The sequence below is a fragment of the Notolepis coatsorum genome (genome assembly GCF_963971535.1).
Source record: "Notolepis coatsorum genome assembly, chromosome: 5".
In the NCBI taxonomy this organism is placed as follows: Eukaryota; Metazoa; Chordata; class Actinopteri; order Aulopiformes; family Paralepididae; genus Notolepis; species Notolepis coatsorum.
In genome coordinates this window covers 32175008-32199278 of record NC_140169.1, presented here as the reverse complement: position 1 = coordinate 32199278, position 24271 = coordinate 32175008, and the positions used below count along the sequence as shown (strand labels likewise).

The 24271-nt window shown below is 42.6% G+C and overlaps 1 protein-coding gene across 1 annotated transcript in view; it reads right to left on the bottom strand.

Annotated features, from left to right (window-relative positions):
* Nucleotides 1-24271, bottom strand: part of LOC311228031 (bone morphogenetic protein receptor type-2-like) — a 323498-nt gene that overhangs the window by 61892 nt on the left and 237335 nt on the right. Inside the window, 1 exon segment of the mRNA XM_084313923.1 lies at nt 19784-19898. Within this exon segment, the coding sequence (XP_084170049.1) occupies nt 19784-19898 (115 nt within the window).

Sequence of the window (24271 nt, the reverse complement as noted above, 5' to 3'; positions counted from 1 at the left end):
TTCTGGTTGTGGTGGTAATGTTCTGGTTGTGGTGGTCCATGTCTGATTGAATGTAGAGTAAACAGGATATAAGTTCCTGTAAGTCACCAGCAGAGGGAGCTCTGCGTCTTCTCTATATCTCTCTGCCTCTCTTTCTCTCGGTAGCTCCATCCATCACGTGGTCTCCTCTCCCTATCACTTCTCTCTCTCCTCTCCATCTCTCTTTTTCCTCACTTTGGTCTCTCTCTCTCCTTCCCTTTTCCACTTCCTTCTCTCTCCCCATTTATCTCTCATCCTATCTGTTCTTTAATGAGCACTAGATTACAGAGCTGTTCTTTAATGAGCACTAGATTACAGAGCTGTTCTTTAATGAGCACTAGTCTTACAGAGCTGTTCTTTAATGATCACTAGATTACAGAGCTGTTCTTTAATGAGCACTAGATTACAGAGCTCTGTTCTTTAATGAGCACTAGATTACAGAGCTGTTCTTTAATGAGCACTAGATTACAGAGCTGTTCTTTAATGAGCACTAGATTACAGAGCTCTGTTCTTTAATGAGCACTAGATTACAGAGCTCTGTTCTTTAATGAGCACTAGATTACAGAGCTCTGTTCTTTAATGAGCACTAGATTACAGAGCTGTTCTTTAATGAGCACTAGATTACAGAGCTGTTCTTTAATGAGCACTAGTCTTACAGAGCTCTGTTCTTTAATGAGCACTAGATTACAGAGCTCTGTTCTTTAATGAGCACTAGATTACAGAGCTGTTCTTTAATGAGCAATAGATTACAGAGCTGTTCTTTAATGAGCAATAGATTACAGAGCTGTTCTTTAATGATCACTAGATTACAGAGCTGTTCTTTAATGAGCACTAGATTACAGAGCTGTTCTTTAATGAGCACTAGATTACAGAGCTCTGTTCTTTAATGAGCACTAGTCTTACAGAGCTGTTCTTTAATGAGCACTAGATTACAGAGCTGTTCTTTAATGAGCACTAGATTACAGAGCTGTTCTTTGATGAGCACTAGATTACAGATCTCTGTTCTTTAATGAGCACTAGATTACAGAGCTGTTCTTTAATGAGCACTAGATTACAGAGCTGTTCTTTAATGAGCACTAGTTTTACAGAGCTGTTCTTTAATGATCACTAGATTACAGAGCTCTGTTCTTTAATGAGCACTAGATTACAGAGCTGTTCTTTAATGAGCACTAGATTTACAGAGCTGTTCTTTAATGATCACTAGATTACAGAGCTGTTCTTTAATGAGCACTAGTTTTACAGAGCTGTTATTTAATGATCACTAGTCTTACAGAGCTGTTCTTTAATGAGCACTAGATTACAGAGCTGTTCTTTAATGAGCACTAGATTACAGAGATGTTCTTTAATGAGCACTAGATTACAGAGCTGTTCTTTAATGAGCACTAGATTACAGAGCTCTGTTCTTTAATGAGCACTAGTCTTACAGAGCTGTTCTTTAATGATCACTAGATTACAGAGCTGTTCTTTAATGAGCATTAGATTACAGAGCTGTTCTTTAATGAGCACTAGATTACAGAGCTGTTCTTTAATGAGCATTAGATTACAGAGCTGTTCTTTAATGAGCACTAGATTACAGAGCTGTTCTTTAATGAGCACTAGATTACAGAGCTCTGTTCTTTAATGAGCACTAGATTACAGAGCTGTTCTTTAATGATCACTAGTCTTGCAGAGCTGTTCTTTAATGATCACTAGATTTACAGAGCTCTGTTCTTTAATGAGCACTAGATTTACAGAGCTCTGTTCTTTAATGAGCACTAGATTTACAGAGCTGTTCTTTAATGAGCACTAGATTACAGAGCTGTTCTTTAATGATCACTAGATTACAGAGCTGTTCTTTAATGAGCACTAGATTACAGAGCTCTGTTCTTTAATGAGCACTAGATTACAGAGCTGTTCTTTAATGAGCACTAGATTACAGAGCTCTGTTCTTTAATGAGCACTGGATTACAGAGCTGTTCTTTAATGAGCACTAGATTACAGAGCTCTGTTCTTTAATGAGCACTCTATTACAGAGCTGTTCTTTAATGAGCACTAGATTACAGAGCTCTGTTCTTTAATGATCACTCGATTACAGAGCTGTTCTTTAATGAGCACTAGATTACAGAGCTCTGTTCTTTAATGATCACTCGATTACAGAGCTGTTCTTTAATGATCACTAGATTACAGAGCTCTGTTCTTTAATGATCACTCGATTACAGAGCTGTTCTTTAATGAGCACTAGATTACAGAGCTCTGTTCTTTAATGAGCACTAGATTACAGAGCTGTTCTTTAATGAGCACTAGATTACAGAGCTCTGTTCTTTAATGAGCACTAGATTACAGAGCTCTGTTCTTTAATGAGCACTCGATTACAGAGCTGTTCTTTAATGAGCACTAGATTACAGAGCTCTGTTCTTTAATGAGCACTCGATTACAGAGCTGTTCTTTAATGAGCACTAGATTACAGAGCTCTGTTCTTTAATGAGCACTCGATTACAGAGCTGTTCTTTAATGAGCACTAGATTACAGAGCTCTGTTCTTTAATGATCAATAGATTACAGAGCTGTTCTTTAATGAGCACTCGATTACAGAGCTGTTCTTTAATGAGCACTAGATTACAGAGCTATGTTCTTTAATGAGCACTCGATTACAGAGCTGTTCTTTAATGAGCACTAGATTACAGAGCTCTGTTCTTTAATGATCACTAGATTACAGAGCTCTGTTCTTTAATGAGCACTAGATTACAGAGCTGTTCTTTAATGATCACTAGATTACAGAGCTCTGTTCTTTAATGAGCACTAGATTACAGAGCTCTGTTCTTTAATGAGCACTAGATTACAGAGCTGTTATTTAATGATCACTAGATTACAGAGCTCTGTTCTTTAATGAGCACTAGATTACAGAGCTCTGTTCTTTAATGAGCACTAGATTTACAGAGCTGTTCTTTAATGAGCACTAGATTACAGAGCTCTGTTCTTTAATGATCACTAGATTACAGAGCTCTGTTCTTTAATGAGCACTCGATTACAGAGCTGTTCTTTAATGAGCACTAGATTACAGAGCTGTTCTTTAATGAGCACTAGATTACAGAGCTCTGTTCTTTAATGATCACTCGATTACAGAGCTCTGTTCTTTAATGAGCACTAGATTACAGAGCTCTGTTCTTTAATGATCACTAGATTACAGAGCTGTTCTTTAATGAGCACTAGATTACAGAGCTCTGTTCTTTAATGAGCACTAGATTACAGAGCTCTGTTCTTTAATGAGCACTAGATTACAGAGCTCTGTTCTTTAATGAGCACTAGATTACAGAGCTCTGTTCTTTAATGAGCACTAGATTACAGAGCTGTTCTTTAATGAGCACTAGATTACAGAGCTCTGTTCTTTAATGAGCACTAGATTTACAGAGCTGTTCTTTAATGAGCACTAGATTACAGAGCTGTTCTTTAATGATCACTAGTCTTACAGAGCTGTTCTTTAATGAGCACTAGATTACAGAGCTGTTCTTTAATGAGCACTAGATTACAGAGCTGTTCTTTAATGAGCACTAGATTACAGAGATCTGTTCTTTAATGAGCACTAGATTACAGAGCTGTTCTTTAATGAGCATTAGATTACAGAGCTGTTCTTTAATGAGCATTAGATTACAGAGCTCTGTTCTTTAATGAGCACTAGATTACAGAGCTGTTATTTAATGAGCACTAGATTACAGAGCTGTTCTTTAATGAGCATTAGATTACAGAGCTGTTCTTTAATGAGCACTAGATTACAGAGCTCTGTTCTTTAATGAGCACTAGATTAGAGCTGTTCTTTAATGAGCACTATATTACAGAGCTCTGTTCTTTAATGAGCACTAGATTACAGAGCTGTTCTTGAATGAGCACTAGATTACAGATCTGTTCTTTAATGAATATTAGATTACAGAGCTGTTCTTTAATGAGCATTAGATTACAGAGCTGTTCTTTAATGAGCACTAGTTTTACAGAGCTGTTCTTTAATGATCACTAGATTACAGAGCTGTTCTTTAATGAGCACTAGATTACAGAGCTGTTCTTTAATGAGCACTAGATTACAGAGCTGTTCTTTAATGAGCACTAGATTACAGATCTCTGTTCTTTAATGAACACTAGATTACAGAGCTCTGTTCTTTAATGAGCACTAGATTACAGAGCTGTTCTTTAATGAGCACTAGATTACAGAGCTGTTCTTTAATGAGCACTAGGTTACAGAGCTGTTCTTTAATGAGCACTAGATTACAGAGCTGTTCTTTAATGAGCACTAGATTACAGAGCTGTTCTTTAATGAGCACTAGATTACAGAGCTGTTCTTTAATGAGCACTAGATTACAGATCTTTTTTTTTTTTTTTAAACTTACATTTTTTATTAACAGTTATTTAGACAGACAGCACTTACAAAAAATAAATAATAAAAAATGAAGAAACTAGCATCACAATAAAAACAAAAAGAAAAAACAGTGCACATAAATATTTACATGGGTATCACATGGTTAGTTGTCTGGTTCCCCTACTGTTGTTTTCTAGGTATTTGATATAAAGGTTGATTGTGTATCTCCCTTAAACAGGCATAAACAGGTAATTCCTACTCAAAGACGATAAATGCTGACTAAGGTTTGTATGTGTGATCTGGGTCCAGAGACCCTCCTTGAGCTTCTTTCTTCCCTTCTCCTTCGTCCTTTCTTTTTTTTCCCCTCTTGTTTATTAACTTTCACTTTGCCTTTTGGTTCACCCATACACAAACCACCTCATCCCTGAATATTTAATATCACACCGTTAAACAGACATAAATAATAAGGTATAAAAGCATTCAGCACTTGTAATATCCCAAAAACAAAATAGAAAATATTAACTAAAGTACAGGTGTGTGACATGGGTTCATAGACCCTGCTTGAACATCTTTCCTCCTTTACCCTTCGCTCTCTTGTGTTGCATTTGGTTCTTCCTCTGTGATGTCGTTCTCGTTCCTTTTATAATCCTCCCACTTTCCCCATCTTTCCCCAAATTTCTCTTCCTGTAACCTCAGCATGTGTGTTATCCTTTCCATATCCTGTATTTCTTCCACTATTCCTACCCATTTTGCTATTGTCGGTGGGTCTTCCTTGTACCACAGTCTCGTTATTGCTTTTCTGGCCGCTATCAACATTATCTTTATTAAATATTTGTCCCCCCCTTGTATTCCCTCGTGTGTCAGGTCTCCTAAGTAAAGCACCAGTCCTGTTTGTGGTAGCCCGTATCCTAATATTCTGATCATTGCTTCCCCTATCTCCTCCCAATAGCCCTTCAGCTTCTGACATCCCCAGAATATGTGCGTGTGATTTGCCCCCTCCTTCCCACACATCCTCCAGCATGCTTTTTGTGTTGGTGCATATTTTCCCTTCAGCTCTGGGGTTATAAAGAATCTGATTATGTTTTTCCATCCAAATTCTTTCCATATTCTTGATCCTGTTGTTGAATGTTGTACCTCACATATGTTCCCCCATTCCTTCCCTGTTATTCCTATCTCTAGTTCTCTCTCCCATTTCTCCCTTATATAATCGGTCGTGTGTCCCTTGCTGGTCATTATAGCCCGGTATATTGCTGATATTACTCTTCCTTGCCCCCCTTCGTATGCCCATACTATCATCTTTATTATTCCATTCTGTTCCTCGTCTTTGGCCCCCCTTATTTCTTTGTTGTAGTAGTCTCTAACCTGTAGATATCTGAAGTGGTCCCTGTTTTCTAGTCCAAATTTCTCCTTTAATTTTTGTAGTGTCTGCATTTCTCCCTTCTCTATCATTTTGCATATTGCTGTTGCCCCCCCCCCCCTCTCCCACCTTCTGAATCCATTGTCTAACCTCCCTGGTTTGAATCTCTTGTCATGTGCTACCCATCTCAGGACCCCTGACTGCTTCTCCAATTTGTGTGTTTTTACTACTCTGTTCCATATGGTCAAGGTGCATTTGGTGATTGGGTCTAATAGTCCCTCTTTTTCTTTAAATAGTTCCCTATCCCCCACCAGAGCTTGTACCTTGTATCCCTCCCCTTCTTTTTCAATGTCTTTCCATCTTGCCTCATATCTGTCGTTACACCAGCACGTCACTGCTCTCAGTTGTGCTGCATAGTAATAATCTTGTAGGCTGGGTACTGCCATCCCTCCCTCTTCCTTTGGTAGTTGTAGTGTTTTATATCTGACCCGTGGTCTTCTCCCCGCCCATATGAACCTCGATATCAGTCTGTCCCACTCCCTGAATTGATTCTGTGGTATTTGTATCGGTAGTGACTGGAATAGGTACAGTAACCTTGATAGTATGTTCATTTTAATGACTTCTATTCTTGAATTGAAGTCCAAGGGCATTACTGTCCATCTCTCTAGGTCTCTCTTTATGTTCTGATTTATCTGTGTATAATTCGCCTCAAACAGTTTCTCCACCCCTCTCGTGATGTTCACCCCTAAGTATTTAATCTTGTCCATGTACTGTTCTCTAATTTCCGTCGTTCAGATCTCTGTTCTTTAATGAGCACTAGATTACAGAGCTCTGTTCTTTAATGAGCACTATATTACAGAGCTGTTCTTTAATGCACACTAGATTACAGAGCTCTGTTCTTTAATGAGCACTAGATTACAGAGCTGTTCTTTAATGAGCATTAGATTACAGAGCTGTTCTTTAATGAGCACTAGTTTTACAGAGCTGTTCTTTAATGATCACTAGATTACAGAGCTGTTCTTTAATGAGCACTAGATTACAGAGCTGTTCTTTAATGCGCACTAGATTACAGAGCTGTTCTTTAATGAGCACTAGATTACAGAGCTCTGTTCTTTAATGAGCACTTGATTACAGAGCTGTTCTTTAATGAGCACTAGATTACAGAGCTGTTCTTTAATGAGCACTAGTCTTACAGAGCTCTGTTCTTTAATGAGCACTAGATTACAGAGCTCTGTTCTTTAATGAGCATTCGATTACAGAGCTGTTCTTTAATGAGCACTAGATTACAGAGCTGTTCTTTAATGAGCACTAGATTACAGAGCTGTTCTTTAATGAGCACTAGATTACAGAGCTCTGTTCTTTAATGGTCACTAGTCTTATAGAGCTGTTCTTTAATGAGCACTCGATTACAGAGCTCTGTTCTTTAATGAGCACTAGATTACAGATCTCTGTTCTTTAATGGTCATTAGATTACAGAGCTGTTCTTTAATGAGCACTAGATTTCAGAGCTGTTCTTTAATGAGCACTAGATTACAGAGCTCTGTTCTTTAATGATCACTAGTCTTATAGAGCTCTGTTCTTTAATGAGCACTAGTCTTACAGAACTGTTTTTTAATGAGCATTAGATTACAGAGCTGTTCTTTAATGAGCACTAGATTACAGAGCTCTGTTCTTTAATGATCACTAGTTTTATAGAGCTCTGTTCTTTAATGAGCACTAGATTACAGAGCTCTGTTCTTTAATGAGCACTAGATTACAGAGCTCTGTTCTTTAATGAGCACTAGATTACAGAGCTGTTCTTTAATGATCACTCGATTACAGAGCTGTTCTTTAATGAGCACTAGTCTTACAGAGCTGTTCTTTAATGAGCACTAGATTACAGAGCTGTTCTTTAATGAGCACTAGTCTTACAGAGCTGTTCTTTAATGAGCACTAGATTACAGAGCTGTTCTTTAATGATCACTAGTCTTACAGAGCTGTTCTTTAATGAGCACTAGATTACAGAGCTGTTCTTTAATGAGCACTAGATTTACAGAGCTCTGAAGTTGACTCCGCCCTCTCTGTGGCTGGTTCAGCTGCTACTTAATATTTCAATGCGATTAGTCTCCCAGCGGTAACGAGAGAAGCCATTTTCAAATGCTTCCATGACGACAAGGACCCTAGAAGACTCTCCTTTCCCGCCTCTTAATTCTCCCTCCATGAGGATATCTGACAATACTGACAATACTCTCTCCATCTCTCTCTTTGTCTCTCTCCACCTCTCTCTCTTTCCGAACATTCCTTATGTCTCTGTGACCCTTCCATTTAGCCTCTCTTTGTCTCTCTTTGTCTCTCTCTCTCTCCAACCATCTCCCCATATCTCTCTCTCTCTCTTATTTAACATTTAACATCGATGAGCAAGGGGGTCAACTATGTCTATGTGTGTGTATGCATGTGTGCGTGCGTAAGTGTGTGTGTTTGTGCGTACGCATGTTTTTGTGTGTGTGTGTGTGTGTGTGTGTGTGTGTGTGTGCGTGTGCGTGCACATTTGTGTGTGTACACATGTAGCATGTTTGGTATGCTGGAACATTCCTTCTAATAACACAGATAAGATGAGCTAAACAGGCTGAGAGACACATCCATCAAGGGAGATAAATAGATATGGAGACAAAGATACAGAAAGTAAAATAAAGGGGAAGTTAGAGAGACAGAGAGAGAGAGAGAGAGAGAGAGAGAGAGAGGAGAGAGAGACAGACATAGACAGAGAGTGAACAGAGAGACAGATAGCGAACAGAGAGAGAGAGAGAGGAGAGCGACATAGACAGAGAGTGAACAGAGAGACAGATAGCGAACAGAGAGAGAGAGAGAGAGAGAGAGAGAGAGAGAGAGAGAGAGAGAGAGAGAGAGAGAGAGAGAGAGAGATGAGTTGATGTCTCCTAACTTGCCTGAGGACTTGGCTCATGTCCAGTCAACCTGCTGATCTGTGCTCCGCTACTCTGGTCTGGCCCAAGGCAATCTATCCAGCATTACAAGGACAACCTAACGATCACTGCACTGCAGAGTTCACTGAGCACATTACCGTTTACAATCTACTCAAAATCTGTCAAGTCAAGTCTAGTTTATTTGTACAGCTCAACAGACGCAAATACTCTGTATATTCTATTCTATTATATGTATTACACTCATATTACTGTACATTACACTCATATCACTGTACATTACACTCATATTACTGTACATTACACTCATATTACTGTATATTCTGTACAGCAATGACATTCACACATTTGTTTCCATATACTTACTGTTATGTACTAGAGGCCTGATCACTCCTGTGTCACCGGGCATGCAGGTGAGGCCTGCCAATTAGTGCTGATTGGTTACCTGCTGGGAGCTTTAAAGGCAGACCTAGTAACACACATGCAGTGTCTGTGCTTGGAGAAAGAGCTGTTAGGTTCTTCAGTCCTTGTCCGTAATAGTTCCTTGAGTTAGTAGCACTTTGAGTTAGAGCACAGGGTTTTGGTGTTGGTTTGCACATAGGTTGCGTGCCCCTGAGCCAGGGTCGTAACAGTTGGGGGCTCGTCCGGGATCTTTTACCCCTAGAACTTTGTTTGGTGTTTTTTTTTTGTGTTACACGGGGTGTCATGGTATTATGGTTTGGGTGGTGTTCGTTACATATGGTGTAACGTGGGGGCTGAGCCATTTCATCAAACAGGTGAGTATGCCGTATTTGTTTGTAATTTGATGTGACTACTTATGCTGTTAAAATATATAGTTTAGTGGGCACCACATGTAGATAGGGACATTATTTTCTGGTTGTTGGTTAGCGTCCTGTGCACCACGTACTCCTGGGGCGGTCAATGAAATGATTGGTATATGATCTTTGACTGGTAGCAGGTGTGGTTGAAGAAAGTTAGGTCTACAGGGCATTAGTTTAAGGGTAGGTAGATTAGGGTGGCCAGAAAACACAGGTAGTGTGGTAGGGCTTGATTTAGTGTTTCTTAGGGTAGACATGTGGTGGGCCGGTTTTTTCTGCAGTTTAGATGTAGAAGCATATGTAGTCATATCAGGTTAGAAGGCGCACCTGTTTGGATTTGTTTTGTTGGATTTATTTTGTTTGTTTGAGTGTTTGGTGAGCATACCTGGTAGCACCTAACACCCTGCGTGTATGACACGTCTATTTGGGGTGGGTGTGTTTTATTTTTATGTTTTTTTTGCGTCCTAGAAATGTGCGCTCCGTAGCACACATTGCCACCGCGTCCCTTTATGGTTAGTATTAGTGGCTTTGGCATTCTTTATGGTTCTTCAGTGGTTCGTCGTGGTTCTTTAGTCGTTCTTCAGTGGTTCTTTAGTGTTTCTTTAGTGGCTCTTTAGGTAGGTTGTGTGTGTGCTAGGGTGCTTTTGGCAGCTTTTGTGACTCTAAAGTGAACGGGTTGTGGCGCTGGTGCAGGAAAGATGGCTTCCGTTAGGGATTTTGTTGATCTCCCTTCGCATGACATGTTGGAGAGGTTTTCCAAAGAACAGCTTCTGGAGCTTGCTGTACACTACAAGGTGGAGCTTTCTCCCAGTGAGAAACGGTTGAAGCCAACTGCCTTGAGTGCTTTAAGGGTGTTACTCATTAGAGAGCAGGTGCTTGTGGCGAGGGTGGAGGAGCCTCCTTTGTCTGACGTGTCTCCGCTATTATCTGGTGCAGAGGGTGAGTGGAGGGTTAGAGAGTTGGAGTTTAAGGAGAGGCAGCTACACCAAGAGCGTGAGGAGAGGAGAGAGGAGCGTGAGCTTAAGGAGCGTGAGCTTAAGGGGAGAGAGAGGAGAGAGGAGCGTGAGCTTAAGGAGCATGAGTTTAAATTTAAGGAGCATGAGTTTAAGGAGAGACAAATGTTGCTGGAGCACGAGCGTGCGCAGAAGGAGCTTGAGTATAAGCATGCTGCGTTACAGGCGGGTGCTCTGCATCCAGAGTCACGTTCTGGGTTTGATGTAGGCAGGAATATTAGGATGGTGCCACCATTTTTTGAGAAAGACGTGGAAAGATATTTTCCCCTTTTTGAATGGGTGGCAACCACATTGAAGTGGCCTGATACCGCCTGGACACTGCTGCTGCAATGTGTTTTAGTTGGTAGGGCACAAGAAGCCTACACTGCTCTGTCCCTTGAACAAAGCGCTGATTATGAGCTGGTTAAAGCTTCCATTTTGAGGGCTTATGAGTTGGTCCCTGAGGCCTATCGTCAGCGTTTTAGAGGTTATCGCAGGTCGGAGGGGCAGTCTTATGTTGAATTTGGAAGGGAGAAGGAGAACCTGTTTGACAGGTGGTGCACTTCTCAGAAGGCAGAGTCAAGAGAGCAGCTTAGGCAGTTTATTCTCCTAGAGGAATTTAAAAGATGTGTTCCTGATACCGTTTCCACACATCTAAATGAGCGTAAGGTATCGAAGATAGGCGACGCCGCTGTCTTCGCTGATGAGTTTGTGTTGACACACAAGTCCGTGTTTTTGGAGGACTACCGTGTTGAGTCCGGGGATAGGCGTCCTGTTCAGGGGGGCCGTTTCCCAAAACCTGTGTCTGCTGGTCAGTTAACTTCACCTCCTAGGCGGGGTGGTTCTGCTGGTGCATTCCCAGAAGGGATTATCTGTTTCTACTGTAAAGAACCTGGTCATATCGTTGCTGGGTGCCCGGTGCTTGAGCAGAAAAATGTCAGAACCGTGGCTCTGGTAGAAACCATATGCAGAACGCCTATGCCAACGTTAGATGGGGATGGGGGAAGTATCAAACGTGTGGACAAAGAGCTCGAGGGTTCCTCAAGGTTTATGATGAATGGATTTGTTTCCCTGACTAATGCACTAGAGTCCAAACAGGCTATAACAATTTGGAGAGATACCGGTGCTTTTCAGTCCCTCATTCTGGAGGGGGTTTTGCCGTTTTCAGAAAACTCTTTTTTGCATTCCGGTGTTGTTGTTCGGGGCTTTGGGGGTGGATTTGTGGATGCACCTTTGCATGAGGTCACGCTCAATTCTCCCTTAGTATCAGGCAATGTTGTTGTGGGGGTATGTTCTCACATTCCCATAAAGGGGGTGTCCTTCATTCTAGGGAATGATTTGGCTGGTGACAAAGTGCTGGCTACTCCGGTTGTAACTCCCATTCCTGTGGTTTCTGAGGTCTCTAATGAGCTGGCACAGAAACATCCAGGGGTGTTTCCTGTGTGTGCTGTGGCACGAGAAATGTCAAGGGACAGAAGTGATGTTGTTGATGCTTCGACTTGGGACATTACACTTAGTGACGCATTCTTTGTTGAATTGAAATGTGTACCTGTTGAGAATTTTGGAAAGCACACGGTGGATGTACCTCTGCATAATGATTCTCTTGATTGTGGCTTTGTGTTAGGCCCGGTGGTGAAACCAGAGTTGACATGCGTGCCGGAGAAGCATGTGACAGGAGATGATATGGCAGCGCAGTGTCTCAAGGTCTTCCCAGCCTGTACGGTGGCTGAGGCCACGAACGAATTGGAGGATGAGTGTGGGAAGGATGCTATGAGAGGTGCTGTTGTTTCATGTGACACCGTTCTAGTTGGAGAGGCTACTAAGCCTGACTTAGGCTGCCAGCCTTCCCACAGTAGCTCTATTGTCCCTAATGTTTAACTTGTGGGCAGGGATGGTCCCAATATGTCAGTTGATGATTCTGACATTGATCCACATGTCCACACTGATTCTCTGCCATGCACTAGGTGTGATGGTCAACCTAGTTACCTGTGTCCTGTGGAGCAGGAGCCGCCTTCGCGACCTGGTCTGTGGAGTGGCAGCCATTTTGTTTTTGATCAGGACAATGTTATTTTGGGTGACGCCATTTTAGATGGTGTTCCAGACGTTATTGTGACTGTCGTACTGCCATGTTCCCAGTACACTGGGGCTGTACCTGAGGCGGTACATCCTACTCTGGATGTTCACGGTTTGCAGTATCCTGAACTGCCAGTGCCAGGTGGGATGGATATGGGTGCGGTGGTGGTATCAGTGAGCTATGATTTTTGTTGTGCTGTGTTCTGTTCTTTAAGCGCAGTTCTCAGGTTGATTTTGGTTTGCAGTATAATTTTGACAGATCGGTATCGGTGGTCGTGTTCGACAGGGGCCGACCCGGTTCTTGCCTTGAACCATTTTGATGTTTACGTTGGATCCTCCAGTTTACCCCTTGTTGTGTATACAGACCATAACCCTTTGGTTTTTCTTCGCAGCATGGTGAACTCGAACCATCGTTTGATGCGATGGAGTTTGTTCCTCCAGGCGTATAACTTGGATATTCGCCACATTGTGGGAGGGACAACGTGCTAGCAGACGCCCTCTCACGATCATAGTACCGGTGTTTGTGGTACCCATTATCGCTGTTGTGGTAGTGGCCCTGACAACTAAGGGGTCACAGTTGTTTTTTGTTTTGTTTATGGGTTGTTGTGTAGTGGTTGCCTCTTGGGCAACCAGTTTGGTGGGGGAGGTGTTATGTACTAGAGGCCTGATCACTCCTCTGTCACCGGGCATGCAGGTGAGGCCTGCCAATTAGCCAATTAGTGCTGATTGGTTACCTGCTGGGAGCTTTAAAGGCAGACCTAGTACCACACATGCAGTGTCTGTGCTTGGAGAAAGAGCTGTTAGGTTCTTCAGTCCTTGTCCGTTGGGTTTGCACTAGTACCTTAGTTACATTTACCTTAATAGTTCCTTGAGTTAGTAGCACTTTGAGTTAGAGCACGGGGTTTTGGTGTTGGTTTGCACATAGGTTGCGTGCCCCTGAGCCAGGGTCGTAACACTTACACTTGTTTATATTTTGCATAAATGATTTTTATCTCTATATTTATATTATTCTAGATGTATAGTTGTTGTCTTATTTGTGTGAGCAGGCATGAAGACCCATTCCCTATATACCATGTGTAACATACCTGGTGAATAAACCTGCTTCAGATCAGATTCTGACATGATGCCCACATTACGTTAGAACAGTGGTTCTCAACCGTTCTGGCGTCGATGAGCCCCACATTGATGCACATTAGACCACATGTGAGAAAATGTTGTCTCAGGAACCTCTATCTGATAATATGTTGTCTCAGGAACCTCTATCTGATAATATGTTGTCTCAGGAACCTCTATCTGATAAGATGTTGTCTCAGAGACCTCTATCTGATAAGATGTTGTCTCAGAGACCTCTATCTATTCTAAGTACATTTCATATTCATTGTTAAATGAGCACTTTGCCAAAAAACAAAAAAACAAGATTGGATTTAGCCTAATCTCACACACATCCAGAAATCAGTGTTGCACGCATTCATTAAGTTTGACAGTTATTGAGAGTAAATGAGTTTGAATATGGCCGCCCAGTGATGTAATCTGGAACATTGGATCGTTGTGTTACTTACATCTCAATGAAATGCTGTAGATGAAATATAGCAATACCTTGTCTTAAAGGGACACCTTATCATTTCACTGAACACAACACATGGATTCAATGTCCCCGATGTCCCTCAATGGGGAGCGACGACGCCTCTCTCGCGGACAAACTCAACTCCTTCTACGCTCGGTTCGGTGTAGACAGTGTCGCCGCTAGCCCTCTGGCTAGTGACGTCACTGGCGCACCGGCTGTTGTGGAGGGGGCAACCGCGGGGGGGGCGGGGGCGCTCTCTCGTTGTCGGAACACAGTGTGAGAAGAGCATTTATGCAGGTGAACACCAGGAAGGCTGCGGGCCCAGATGGTATAACAGGACGCATACTTAAGTCCTGTGCAAACCAGCTTGCCCCGGTGTTCACCGCCATATTTAATCAATCCCTGGCGGAGTCAGTGGTCCCTGCCTGCTTCAAGATGTCTACCATCATCCCTGTACCGAAGAAACCCTCCCCAACATGTCCAAATGACTACAGACCGGTGGCACTCACCTCTGTGGTCATGAAATGTTTCGAGAGGCTGGTCAAGGACCACATTTGTGCCTCCCTCCCCAGTGATATGGACCCTATGCAATTTGCATACAGGACAAACAGGTCCACTGACGACGCGGTCTCCCAGGTACTGCACAGCACTCTCTCCCACCTTGACAGTCAGAAGGGGGGCTATGTGAGACTGTTGTTAATTGACTACAGCTCAGCGTTCAACACCATAGTCCCCACCAGACTGGTGGACAAGCTGATCGAGCTAGGTCTGAGCTCTGCCCTGAGCGCCTGGGTACTGGACTTTCTGAGTGAAAGACCCCAGGCGGTCAGGGTGGGGGGTCAGACCTCCAACACCATCACCCTGAGCATCGGGTCCCCCCAGGGCTGTGTTCTAAGCCCCCTGCTGTACTCACTCTACACACACGACTGTGTGGCCAAGTTCAGCTCCAACTCCATAGTGAAGTTCGCAGACGACACGTGGTGGTGGGGCTGATCTCGGACAACGACGAGAAGGCCTACCGGGAGGAGGTTGAGGTACTGGAACGCTGGTGCCAGGACAACAGCCTGCTCCTGAACATTGATAAAACCAAGGAGCTGATTGTGGATTATAGAGAGGACAGCAGGAGACACACACACCACTGATGATTAACGGGGCTACCGTGGACAGGGTGAGCAGCTTCAAGTACCTGGGGGTCCACATCTCAGAGGATCTGACATGGTCAACACACATAGACACAGTAGTAAAGAAAGCGAAGCAGCGCCTCTACCACCTGAGACAGTTAAGGAAGTTCAGAGTATCGGGGAAGATACTCCAGTCCTTCTACTCAGGAGCTGTAGAGAGCATCTTGACCGGAAACATCACTGCCTGGTATGGAAACAGCACGGCACAGGACAAGAAGGCCCTACAGAGAGTGGTGCGCTCAGCCGAGCGTACCACGGGTATTGCGCTACCTACCCTGCAGGTTCTATACAACAAGAGGTGCAAATCCAGAGCCTGCAGAATAATGAAAGACCCCCACCACCCCAATAACAGCCTGTTCCAGCTGCTGAGGTCAGGCAGACACCTGCGAACCCCAGCTACTAGGACGGAGAGGCTTAGGCTCAGCTTCTTCCCCCAGGCCATCAGAGCCTTGAACAATGAACATTGAGTGCCACAGAAACTGAACTATCCACACACAAGCACACACAAGCACACACACGACACGCACGCTGTGCACGCTCACACACTAGCAGCCACTTTAACACTCATGCCACACACACGCACTCTTATGGCCAAGAGGAAAGGCCACTTTAAATTAGTATAACAACAGGAACAGTGTATTGCACTACTAAAGCTACCTAGCATGTCCTATATGCTCTGTAAATACTATGTACAGATACCGAGATGTCACACCATGTTACCTGTTTATTGCACAATGTTGTTTTTTTATTGGATTATATTATATGTTGTACCACTGTATTTTTATTGGATTCTATTATATGTTGTACCACTGTATTTTTATTGGATTCTATTATATGTTGTACCACTGTATTGCACATCGTCGCGGGCAAGACCACCCGCATTTCATTGTATACCTGTATGCCGTGACAATTAAAACTCTTGACTTGACTTGACTTGACATCATTGGTGGCCATATTCAAACTAATTTACTCTCAATAACTGTCAAACAAAATTGTTAGTTTGTTTTTGGTGAAGTGCCCCTTTAAGATATACTTATTTGCTCCATCATGCCTGGCGAATTTCTTGCTAAAGTTGAAACTTTTTAAACGTGAGCGAATGCCATTCACACCACCTAGAGCGAAGCTGCATCTATTCAACATACAACAAAAAGATGCACCCGTCTTCAAATCCTTCAGTAGGGTTTGTGATCTGCACGGACTCAGCCAGCTGATCACCCAACCATCACGGGTATGTGAATCAACTCAGACTACCATTGACCTCACCCTGACCTCTGACAAGTCCAAGATCTCCAATAAAGGGGTTATAGCATGCGGGTTAAGTGATCATTATATGATATTCTGTACCCGCAAAAAGCTAAAACAAAAGGCCGGCTGTCACAAAACAATCACATCTAGAGACCTCAAAACCTACTCGAGCGAGGCCTTTAACCAAGAACTGGAGAGCCTGGGCGGCTGGGTGGCGCAGCGGAGATTGCGCTCGTCACCAATCAGAGAGACTCCGGTCTCGAATCCGTGTGTCAGCATTGCCTCCGGCTTGGGCCAGCCGTCATACTAACTCGTTTGGCTGAGTTAGCGAGAGGGAAGTCGATGGGGTGGTAATCTGGCATTGTGGACAGCGACTCCTACAGGTCAGGGCGCCTGCACAGCAAAAGACAGGAAGTGGTGAAGGCAGTGTGACCTCCCACGCGTTACATTTCACCAATGAGAGTCTGCGCTGTCAGGTGAAAAGAAAGCCGCTGGCTGTCTCTGCATGTGTCGGAGGAAGCATGTGGTAGACCTCAGGGCTCCCTTGACCAACCAGTAGGGGGCACATGCGCACAACAACCAGGTAGGGGAGGGGGGAATTGGCATAACGACTAAATTGGGATGGGAGGAAAAGCACAGAAAATCAGGCGGAGAAAAAGAGGATTAAATAAAAAAAAATTAAATAAAGAACTGGAGAGCCTGGACTGGTCAGATGAGCTCAGTGGTATATACACTGGTTGAAGAAACATGGCTTGGTTTCTAAACCAAATGTTCAACAATACTAAACGACATGGCCCCCCTAAGAACCACCAAGGGTAAATCGCGCTGAGGTGTGGATGCACACCGAAATACTGACCGCTATGAAAACCAGAGACAAAAAATGCGATGAGTTTCGTAAAAGTCAGTCAAAGCTTACCAAAAGCTCGAGCAGTGAACTCCAAGCCCACGTGACTGAACTCTGGAAAGAAACAGACTAAGAAATGACGTAAACTCCATGATCAGAACTGCAAAAAAGAATTTCATCAATGACAGAACTGAAGAAAACAAAAATAAACCCTATGAACTTTGGAAATTACTCAATAATCAACTAGGCTGCAGTAAAAAACTTAAAACCAGATTTTCAAACATAAACATAAAGACGGACAACACGCTCATCACAGACAAGCTGGATGTAGCCAATTACTTAAACATTTTCTTCACAAACATAGCCACAACACTGGTAAATAAACTACCCTCCCACTCAGGGCATTTTGGGGTAGAACACATCATAGCCTACAATAACCTAGGGGTCCGCAAAGGCGATTTCAAACTAGAAATGGTAACAACAGCTGAGGTACTAAAAAAACTGAGTGCCCTCCAACCTAACAAGGCCATGACAATATCCCTTCCAAATTCCTCAGAGACTCAGCCGCCGCCATCACCCCAGTCATCACACACATAATAAACCTCTCCATAAAACAGGGACACGTACCCAAAGACTTCAAAATTGCGAGAGTAACCCCCCTGCACAAAAAAGGCAGCAAATTAGACCCAGGCAGCTACCGCCCTGTTTCTTACCTCCATCTCGAAAGTCATGGAAAAAATTGTATAAGAACAGGTTGAAAAGCACCCTGTGAAAAAATATCGAATCTACAAATTCCAATCTGGCTTCAGAACATCCCACTCCACTGACACATGCCTTCTCTATTTGAACGACCACATCAAACAGGAGGTGGACGCGGGCAAATACTGCGGGATGGTCATGCTGGACCTACAAAAGGCCTTCGACACTGTCAATCACTCCATTCTGATTGACAAGCTAAAAGCAATTGGTTTTGATAGTCTATCAGTGAGCTGGATGCAATCCTACCTGGAGGGGAGAGAACAGATGGTGGAGGTAAACGGTACTCTACCTCCCCCCCTCCCAGTGAGCTGTGGTGTTCCACAAGGAAGCATACTAGGACCGCTACTGTTCCTAATTTATGCAAATGACATGTCGTCAGCTTGTGACTGCAACTTGTTGCTGTTCGCGGATGACTCAGCCCTGCTGGTCTCTGACAAGAACAAGTTACAGGTTGAAAAAACCCTCAGCTCTGAACTAGGCAAAATCTGCACCTGGCTCGAAGATAACAAACTATCATTACACCTGGGTAAAACAGAGTCTATTCTCTTCGATTCAAATAACAAACTCGGCAAGACTGACGGCTTCTCAGTTACAGTGGGTGACAATATGGTCACAAGGAAAGATGAAATTACATACCTAGGTTCCATCCTAGAGGCAAATCTTTCCTGTGACAAAATGGCATCCAATGTAATAAAAAAAAGTCAACCAACGAACTAGATTCTTGTATCGGATCTCCTCTCTGGTAAACAAGAATACCCTGAAGACTCTGGCAGGAGCACTCATTCAAGGGTACTACGACTATGCTTGCACCTCATGGTACCAAAGCACCTCAAAGGCGCTAAAATCAAAATGACAAACATCACAAAACAAACTGGTCAGACTACTGCTTGACCTTACTCCTAGAACCCACCTCACCCCTGCCCACTTTGACAACCTAGGATGGCTTAGAGTAGAAGACAGAGTACAGCAACTTGCAATGGGCCTGGTCTACAAGATACACTACACGACTAAGGTACCCATGTACATGTCAAAATACTTCCCAAAGGTCAGTGAATACCACAATCACAACACCAGAGGGAGCTCCACAAATCATGTGAAAACGAGGTTCGGCTCAAACAAGGGACTAAACACGTTTCGCAATTATGCCACATCAATGTGGAACACCCTACCCACAGCTGTAAAGGAATGTGAATCACTACCCACATTCAAAACCGCTCTTAAAGAGCACCTACGAGAGACTGCAATTCGAAACTGGCCCCTGTAAATGTCCTAACCCAACCCCCTCCAATATACAGTAAATGTCCTAACCCAATAATACACGAGACCCTCTTCTTGGGACCAAGTAAGGTTTCGTCGATAATCGAAAATGTTTTGTCATCTGGCGACCCCCCCCACGGCGGCTTGCGACCCCCACTTTGGATACCCCTGTTCTAGAGCAGCACCAGACTGAACAGACAACAAGCACGTCTTGCACAAGGCACTCAACCAACCCCTAACCACTCCAGGGGTAGTACCCTGTAGGAGACCTTGACTTTTGACCTGTATGTGTGTGTGTGTGTGTGTGTGTGTGTGTGTGTGTGTGTGTGTGTGTGTGTGTGTGTGTGTGTATGTGTGTGTGTGTGTGTGTGTGTGTGTGTGTGTGTGTGTGTGTGTGTGTGTGTGTGTGTGTGTGTGTGTGTGTGTGTGTGTACCTCCTCTGTACAGCTCAGTGTGTAAGTAAGCCAGTCCTTTAGTCACGCTGTGAGCCATTCTGCAGCTAGTCAGCCAGACTCCTGAATGGACGGATAGATAGTGACAGAGGGATCCCTAGGGAGAGAAGGATAGAGAGAGAGAGAGAGAGAGAGAGAGAGAGAGAGAGAGAGAGAGAGAGAGAGAGAGAGAGAGAGAGAGAGAGAGAGAGAGAGCACACAGGTTATCTATAGTTCCCAAGGCACACATATAATAATACAGACATATATACAAACGGACATACACACATAGGTCACACACACACACACACAGACACACAGACACACACACAGACACACACACACACACACACACACACACACACACACACACACACACACACACACACACACACACACACACACACACACACACACACACACACACAAACACACACACACACACACAAACCCTGGCTTGTTGTCATGGTGACAGACAGGCATGTGGATGTAGTCGCTAGGGCGACTCATGCGCCGACATAGAACGGAGAGACTGGTCTCCATGTTGGTTTCCTGCTCAGAACGCACAAACTTTGGTTGGAGAAAAATATTAAATAAGCGGGCCGTATGGTTCAGCCTAATTCAGACTCCAACGCCAAAACACCCCTGGAGCTCCACCGGAGGTGTTTGCGGTATGGTACCTCACATTCACCAATTCACTCACACATTCACACATGATGGAGGAGGCAACCATGCAAGGTGCCAACCTGCTCATCAGGAGCAATTAGGGGTTATGTGTCTTGCTCAAGGACACTTCAAGTTGAAGTTGAAGTTTCAAGTTTTGTTTTATTTGTCACATATAAAGTACATTACAGTGAAATACTTGGTTCTGTATGAGCCATCTGAGAATGTGCTTCATACAGTAAAAAGATTAAAAGAATAAAGTCCAAACACTATACAAAATATACAATATACAAACTAAAGTACAACCTAATGTACAAAATGCAAACAATGAGGTACAAAATGCAAACTTTTTTAAATGCTAAAAGGATTTCGCTGCCCGGGAGGAGAGGGAATCGAACTGGGAACCTACCGATTACCAGACGACCGCTCTACCTCCTGAGCCACTGTCGTGCCGGATGGGTGGAGGTGTCTGAGGTACCAGGGTGGGTGGAGGTGTGGGGGGAAAGGCAAGCTCTCTGATTGAAATCTCTGGCCAGAAAAGCAAATTTATTAGACCCTGAAAGTCTTCGCATTCTGGCAAATTCACTAGTTTCTTGTTGTTTTGACTATGCTATCTGTTCTTGGTACGGAGGTCTGACCAAAGTTTTAAAAGAAAAGTTACAGGTTTCCCAGAACAAACTCATCCGATTAACTCTAGGACTAGCCTCCAGAGCACATGTGGGCAAACAACACTTCCAGTTGTTGGGCAGGCTCCCAGGTCCGTTCAACTTCAGCTCAATATAGTTCACAACATTTACTACAATAGGGCCCCAAATTATCTTACAAATTATTTTCAATGGAACAGGGACATGCATACCCATAACACCAGAGCCAGCATTGCCGACCTGTGTATTCCAAGGTTCAAAACAAATATGGGCAAATGTTCTTTTAAATTCTGGGGAGCCACAAATTGGAATTTTCTACCTTCACAGCTCAAATGCATTAGTAGCCGACACAATTTTAAGAAAAAAGTCAAATCATGGCTCCTTGACAATGTTAAAAACTAGATTTTAAAATGTATGAAAATGTTGTCTGATACATTGTTGTCTGTGGCTATGTTTGTACTGCACTTCAAATTGACATGTCTATGTAGTTTGTCATATTGTTATTTGTGGTCATGTTTTGTATTGCTTATCTGTCTGAGACCAAGGACCACAATGGGAATAAGTCTTGACTTGTTTGTGTTTCATCCTTGATGTTTTCTTGAATCTTGAATTTTTTTAAATGTCAAATAAAATAAAATAAAATCAGATTGGCCTGTGATTGGAACTGACCACAAACTCACAAGTTCCATCTGAAGGCATCATTTGACCCATCAGAAGGTTTGGCTGAAACTAATAGTTGCACAACATCGTATCATGTAAGTCTACATTTATGGACACTGATTGTAAATCAGGTTCTTGACATTCGTTGACAGTGTTGCGATAAGTTAAGCTATGTGAAGGAAATAGGAATCTGCCTCCAATTCTTTCATTTTGGATTTAAAAGCATTTAACAAGATTAATGAATTGAGTTGTAAGACATTCTGCAACATATTCCAAGATGGAGGGTGCAGAATACATACAAAATTACCTTCTTCCAATTTTCAGATAGCATAAAGAAGACCTGAGAGCACAAAGAGTCTACTGTCCAGTAGGGCTGTCTTAAATACTTCGAAGCTTCGAAGCTTCGTTCGATGGTACAAGCTTCGAACATTAAAAAAAATAAAAGAATAAAAGAAATTATTTTTTTTTCAAATTTTTCTTCTTCAGATTTTTTATTTTATTTTTATTTTTACTTCGGTGTGTGTGTGTGTGTGTGTGTGTGTGTGTGTGTGTGTGTGTGTGTGTGTGTGTGTGTGCATGGGGCCATTGGGTGGGGCCGGGGGACAAATACACTGGAGGAAAGTAACCCAGCTCAGCACTGCCCAAATTATATCATCACTATTGCCTGTTTGAAGGATATCATCCTCAAACACATATACACCACCTACACGCCTATTCTCAGTCCTTGCCCCACAATGGTGGAATGAACTACCCACCCCAGTTAGGACAGCCGAATCCCATCCAATATTTCGCTGTCGACTAAAGACGCACTTCTTCAACCATTATCTTAAATAAAATTTAAAAAATAAAATAAAAAAAATCTAACCCTAACTAACCTTACTGTCATGCACTTGTCCTAATAAACTAACCTACACTGTAACACGCAACACTTTGATGAATATTGTTACTCAGCTGATAGAGTTGTATCCTTCCTGATGACCTGTCGTACAGAACTTGTAATTCGCTTTGGATAAAAGCGTCAGCTAAATGACTAAATGTAAATGTGAATGCCTTGTAGAATTCCACACATAAGAAAGAAAGATACTGGGATGAATAAACAAAATAGGAAATAAAATGTAGAAATGCATGCAATACATAAATAAATATGAATCTCCATATATGAAATAGAACATTTAGATAAGGTGCTACTGAGATGTTTTGGTGAGTTCTTTGTTTTTTTGTGGAAGTAGCCCTTCTTAAAAATGCATGAACATTCACTGATAATGGGTCTGTAGTGGAGTCTACAAGGTCTACATTGCCGGACCATGTAGAATCCGGACCTTGTAGACTGACATAATTCTGTGCATAGTTTAGTCTACACAGGCCATATTTCAAATAATCAAAATCTTACTTCATTCATCTTAAACATTCTTGATTTGGGGGATTGGTAGTTCCCATGAAATCTGAAGTTGTTCAAACGACAACAGCGATCCACCTTGAATTAAATCACACTGTGTTGGCTGCGTCACAGTCACGAAAGGGGCTACTTAATTCATTAATCCAATCCACTTTATTTATAGAGCACATTTAAAAACAACAACGTTTACCAAAGTGCTGTACAAGTCCCACAACATAAGATAAAAAAATATATATATATATATATAAAAAAAGAAAAAATGTATTAATTAATTTTTTTTTAATTCGAAGCTTCGAATTAAAATCGAAGCTCGGCCCCGAAGCTTCGATTGCCAAAAAAAATTCTAAGGTCAGCCTTACTGTCCAGCACCCTTCTGTGTGATAAAGACACATAGGTAGGAAGGGAGCAGACCAAGAATGGCCTCATATATAAAGGTGTACCAGTGTATGAGGAGTATAACTCACAGTGATGAGTCAGAGCTTTACAATCAGTAATGAACCTCAGGGAAGCAGGGGGAGCTGTGTCAAAAAGATCACCAACCATATGAAGACACCTTTGCAGCATATAGAAAAGATCACCAACCATATGAAGACACTTTTGCAGCATATAGAAAAGATCACAAACCATATGAAGACACGTTTGCAGCATATAGAAAAGATCACCAACCATATGAAGACACTTTTGCAGCATATAGAAAAGATCACCAACCATATGAAGACACTGGGCAGCATATAGAAAAGATCACCATAGTCCAAACAAATTAAAATAAAAAATTGAAATTCTAAAATATTATTTCTAAAATAAAAACCTAAAAAGCCTTATTTACCAGATACAGTACATGTGGCTTAAAAGTGAGGGAGTCATCAATCAAAACACCAGGTATTTCTAAGAGTTATCAACCTCTACTTCCCTTCCCTCAAGAGTGGCCACTGAAGGGATATCATGTGGCCTAGAGCTGCCTAACAATATAAGCCTGGTCTTATCTGCATTAAGAACTCGTTTCAGCTGAAGCAGGGGATTCTGGACAACAATGAAAGCATTTCAAGTATTCTATGGCCCGTACAAGTGTGTGTGTGTGTGTGTGTGTGTGTGTGTGTGTGTGTGTGTGTGTGGGGGGGGGGGGGGTTA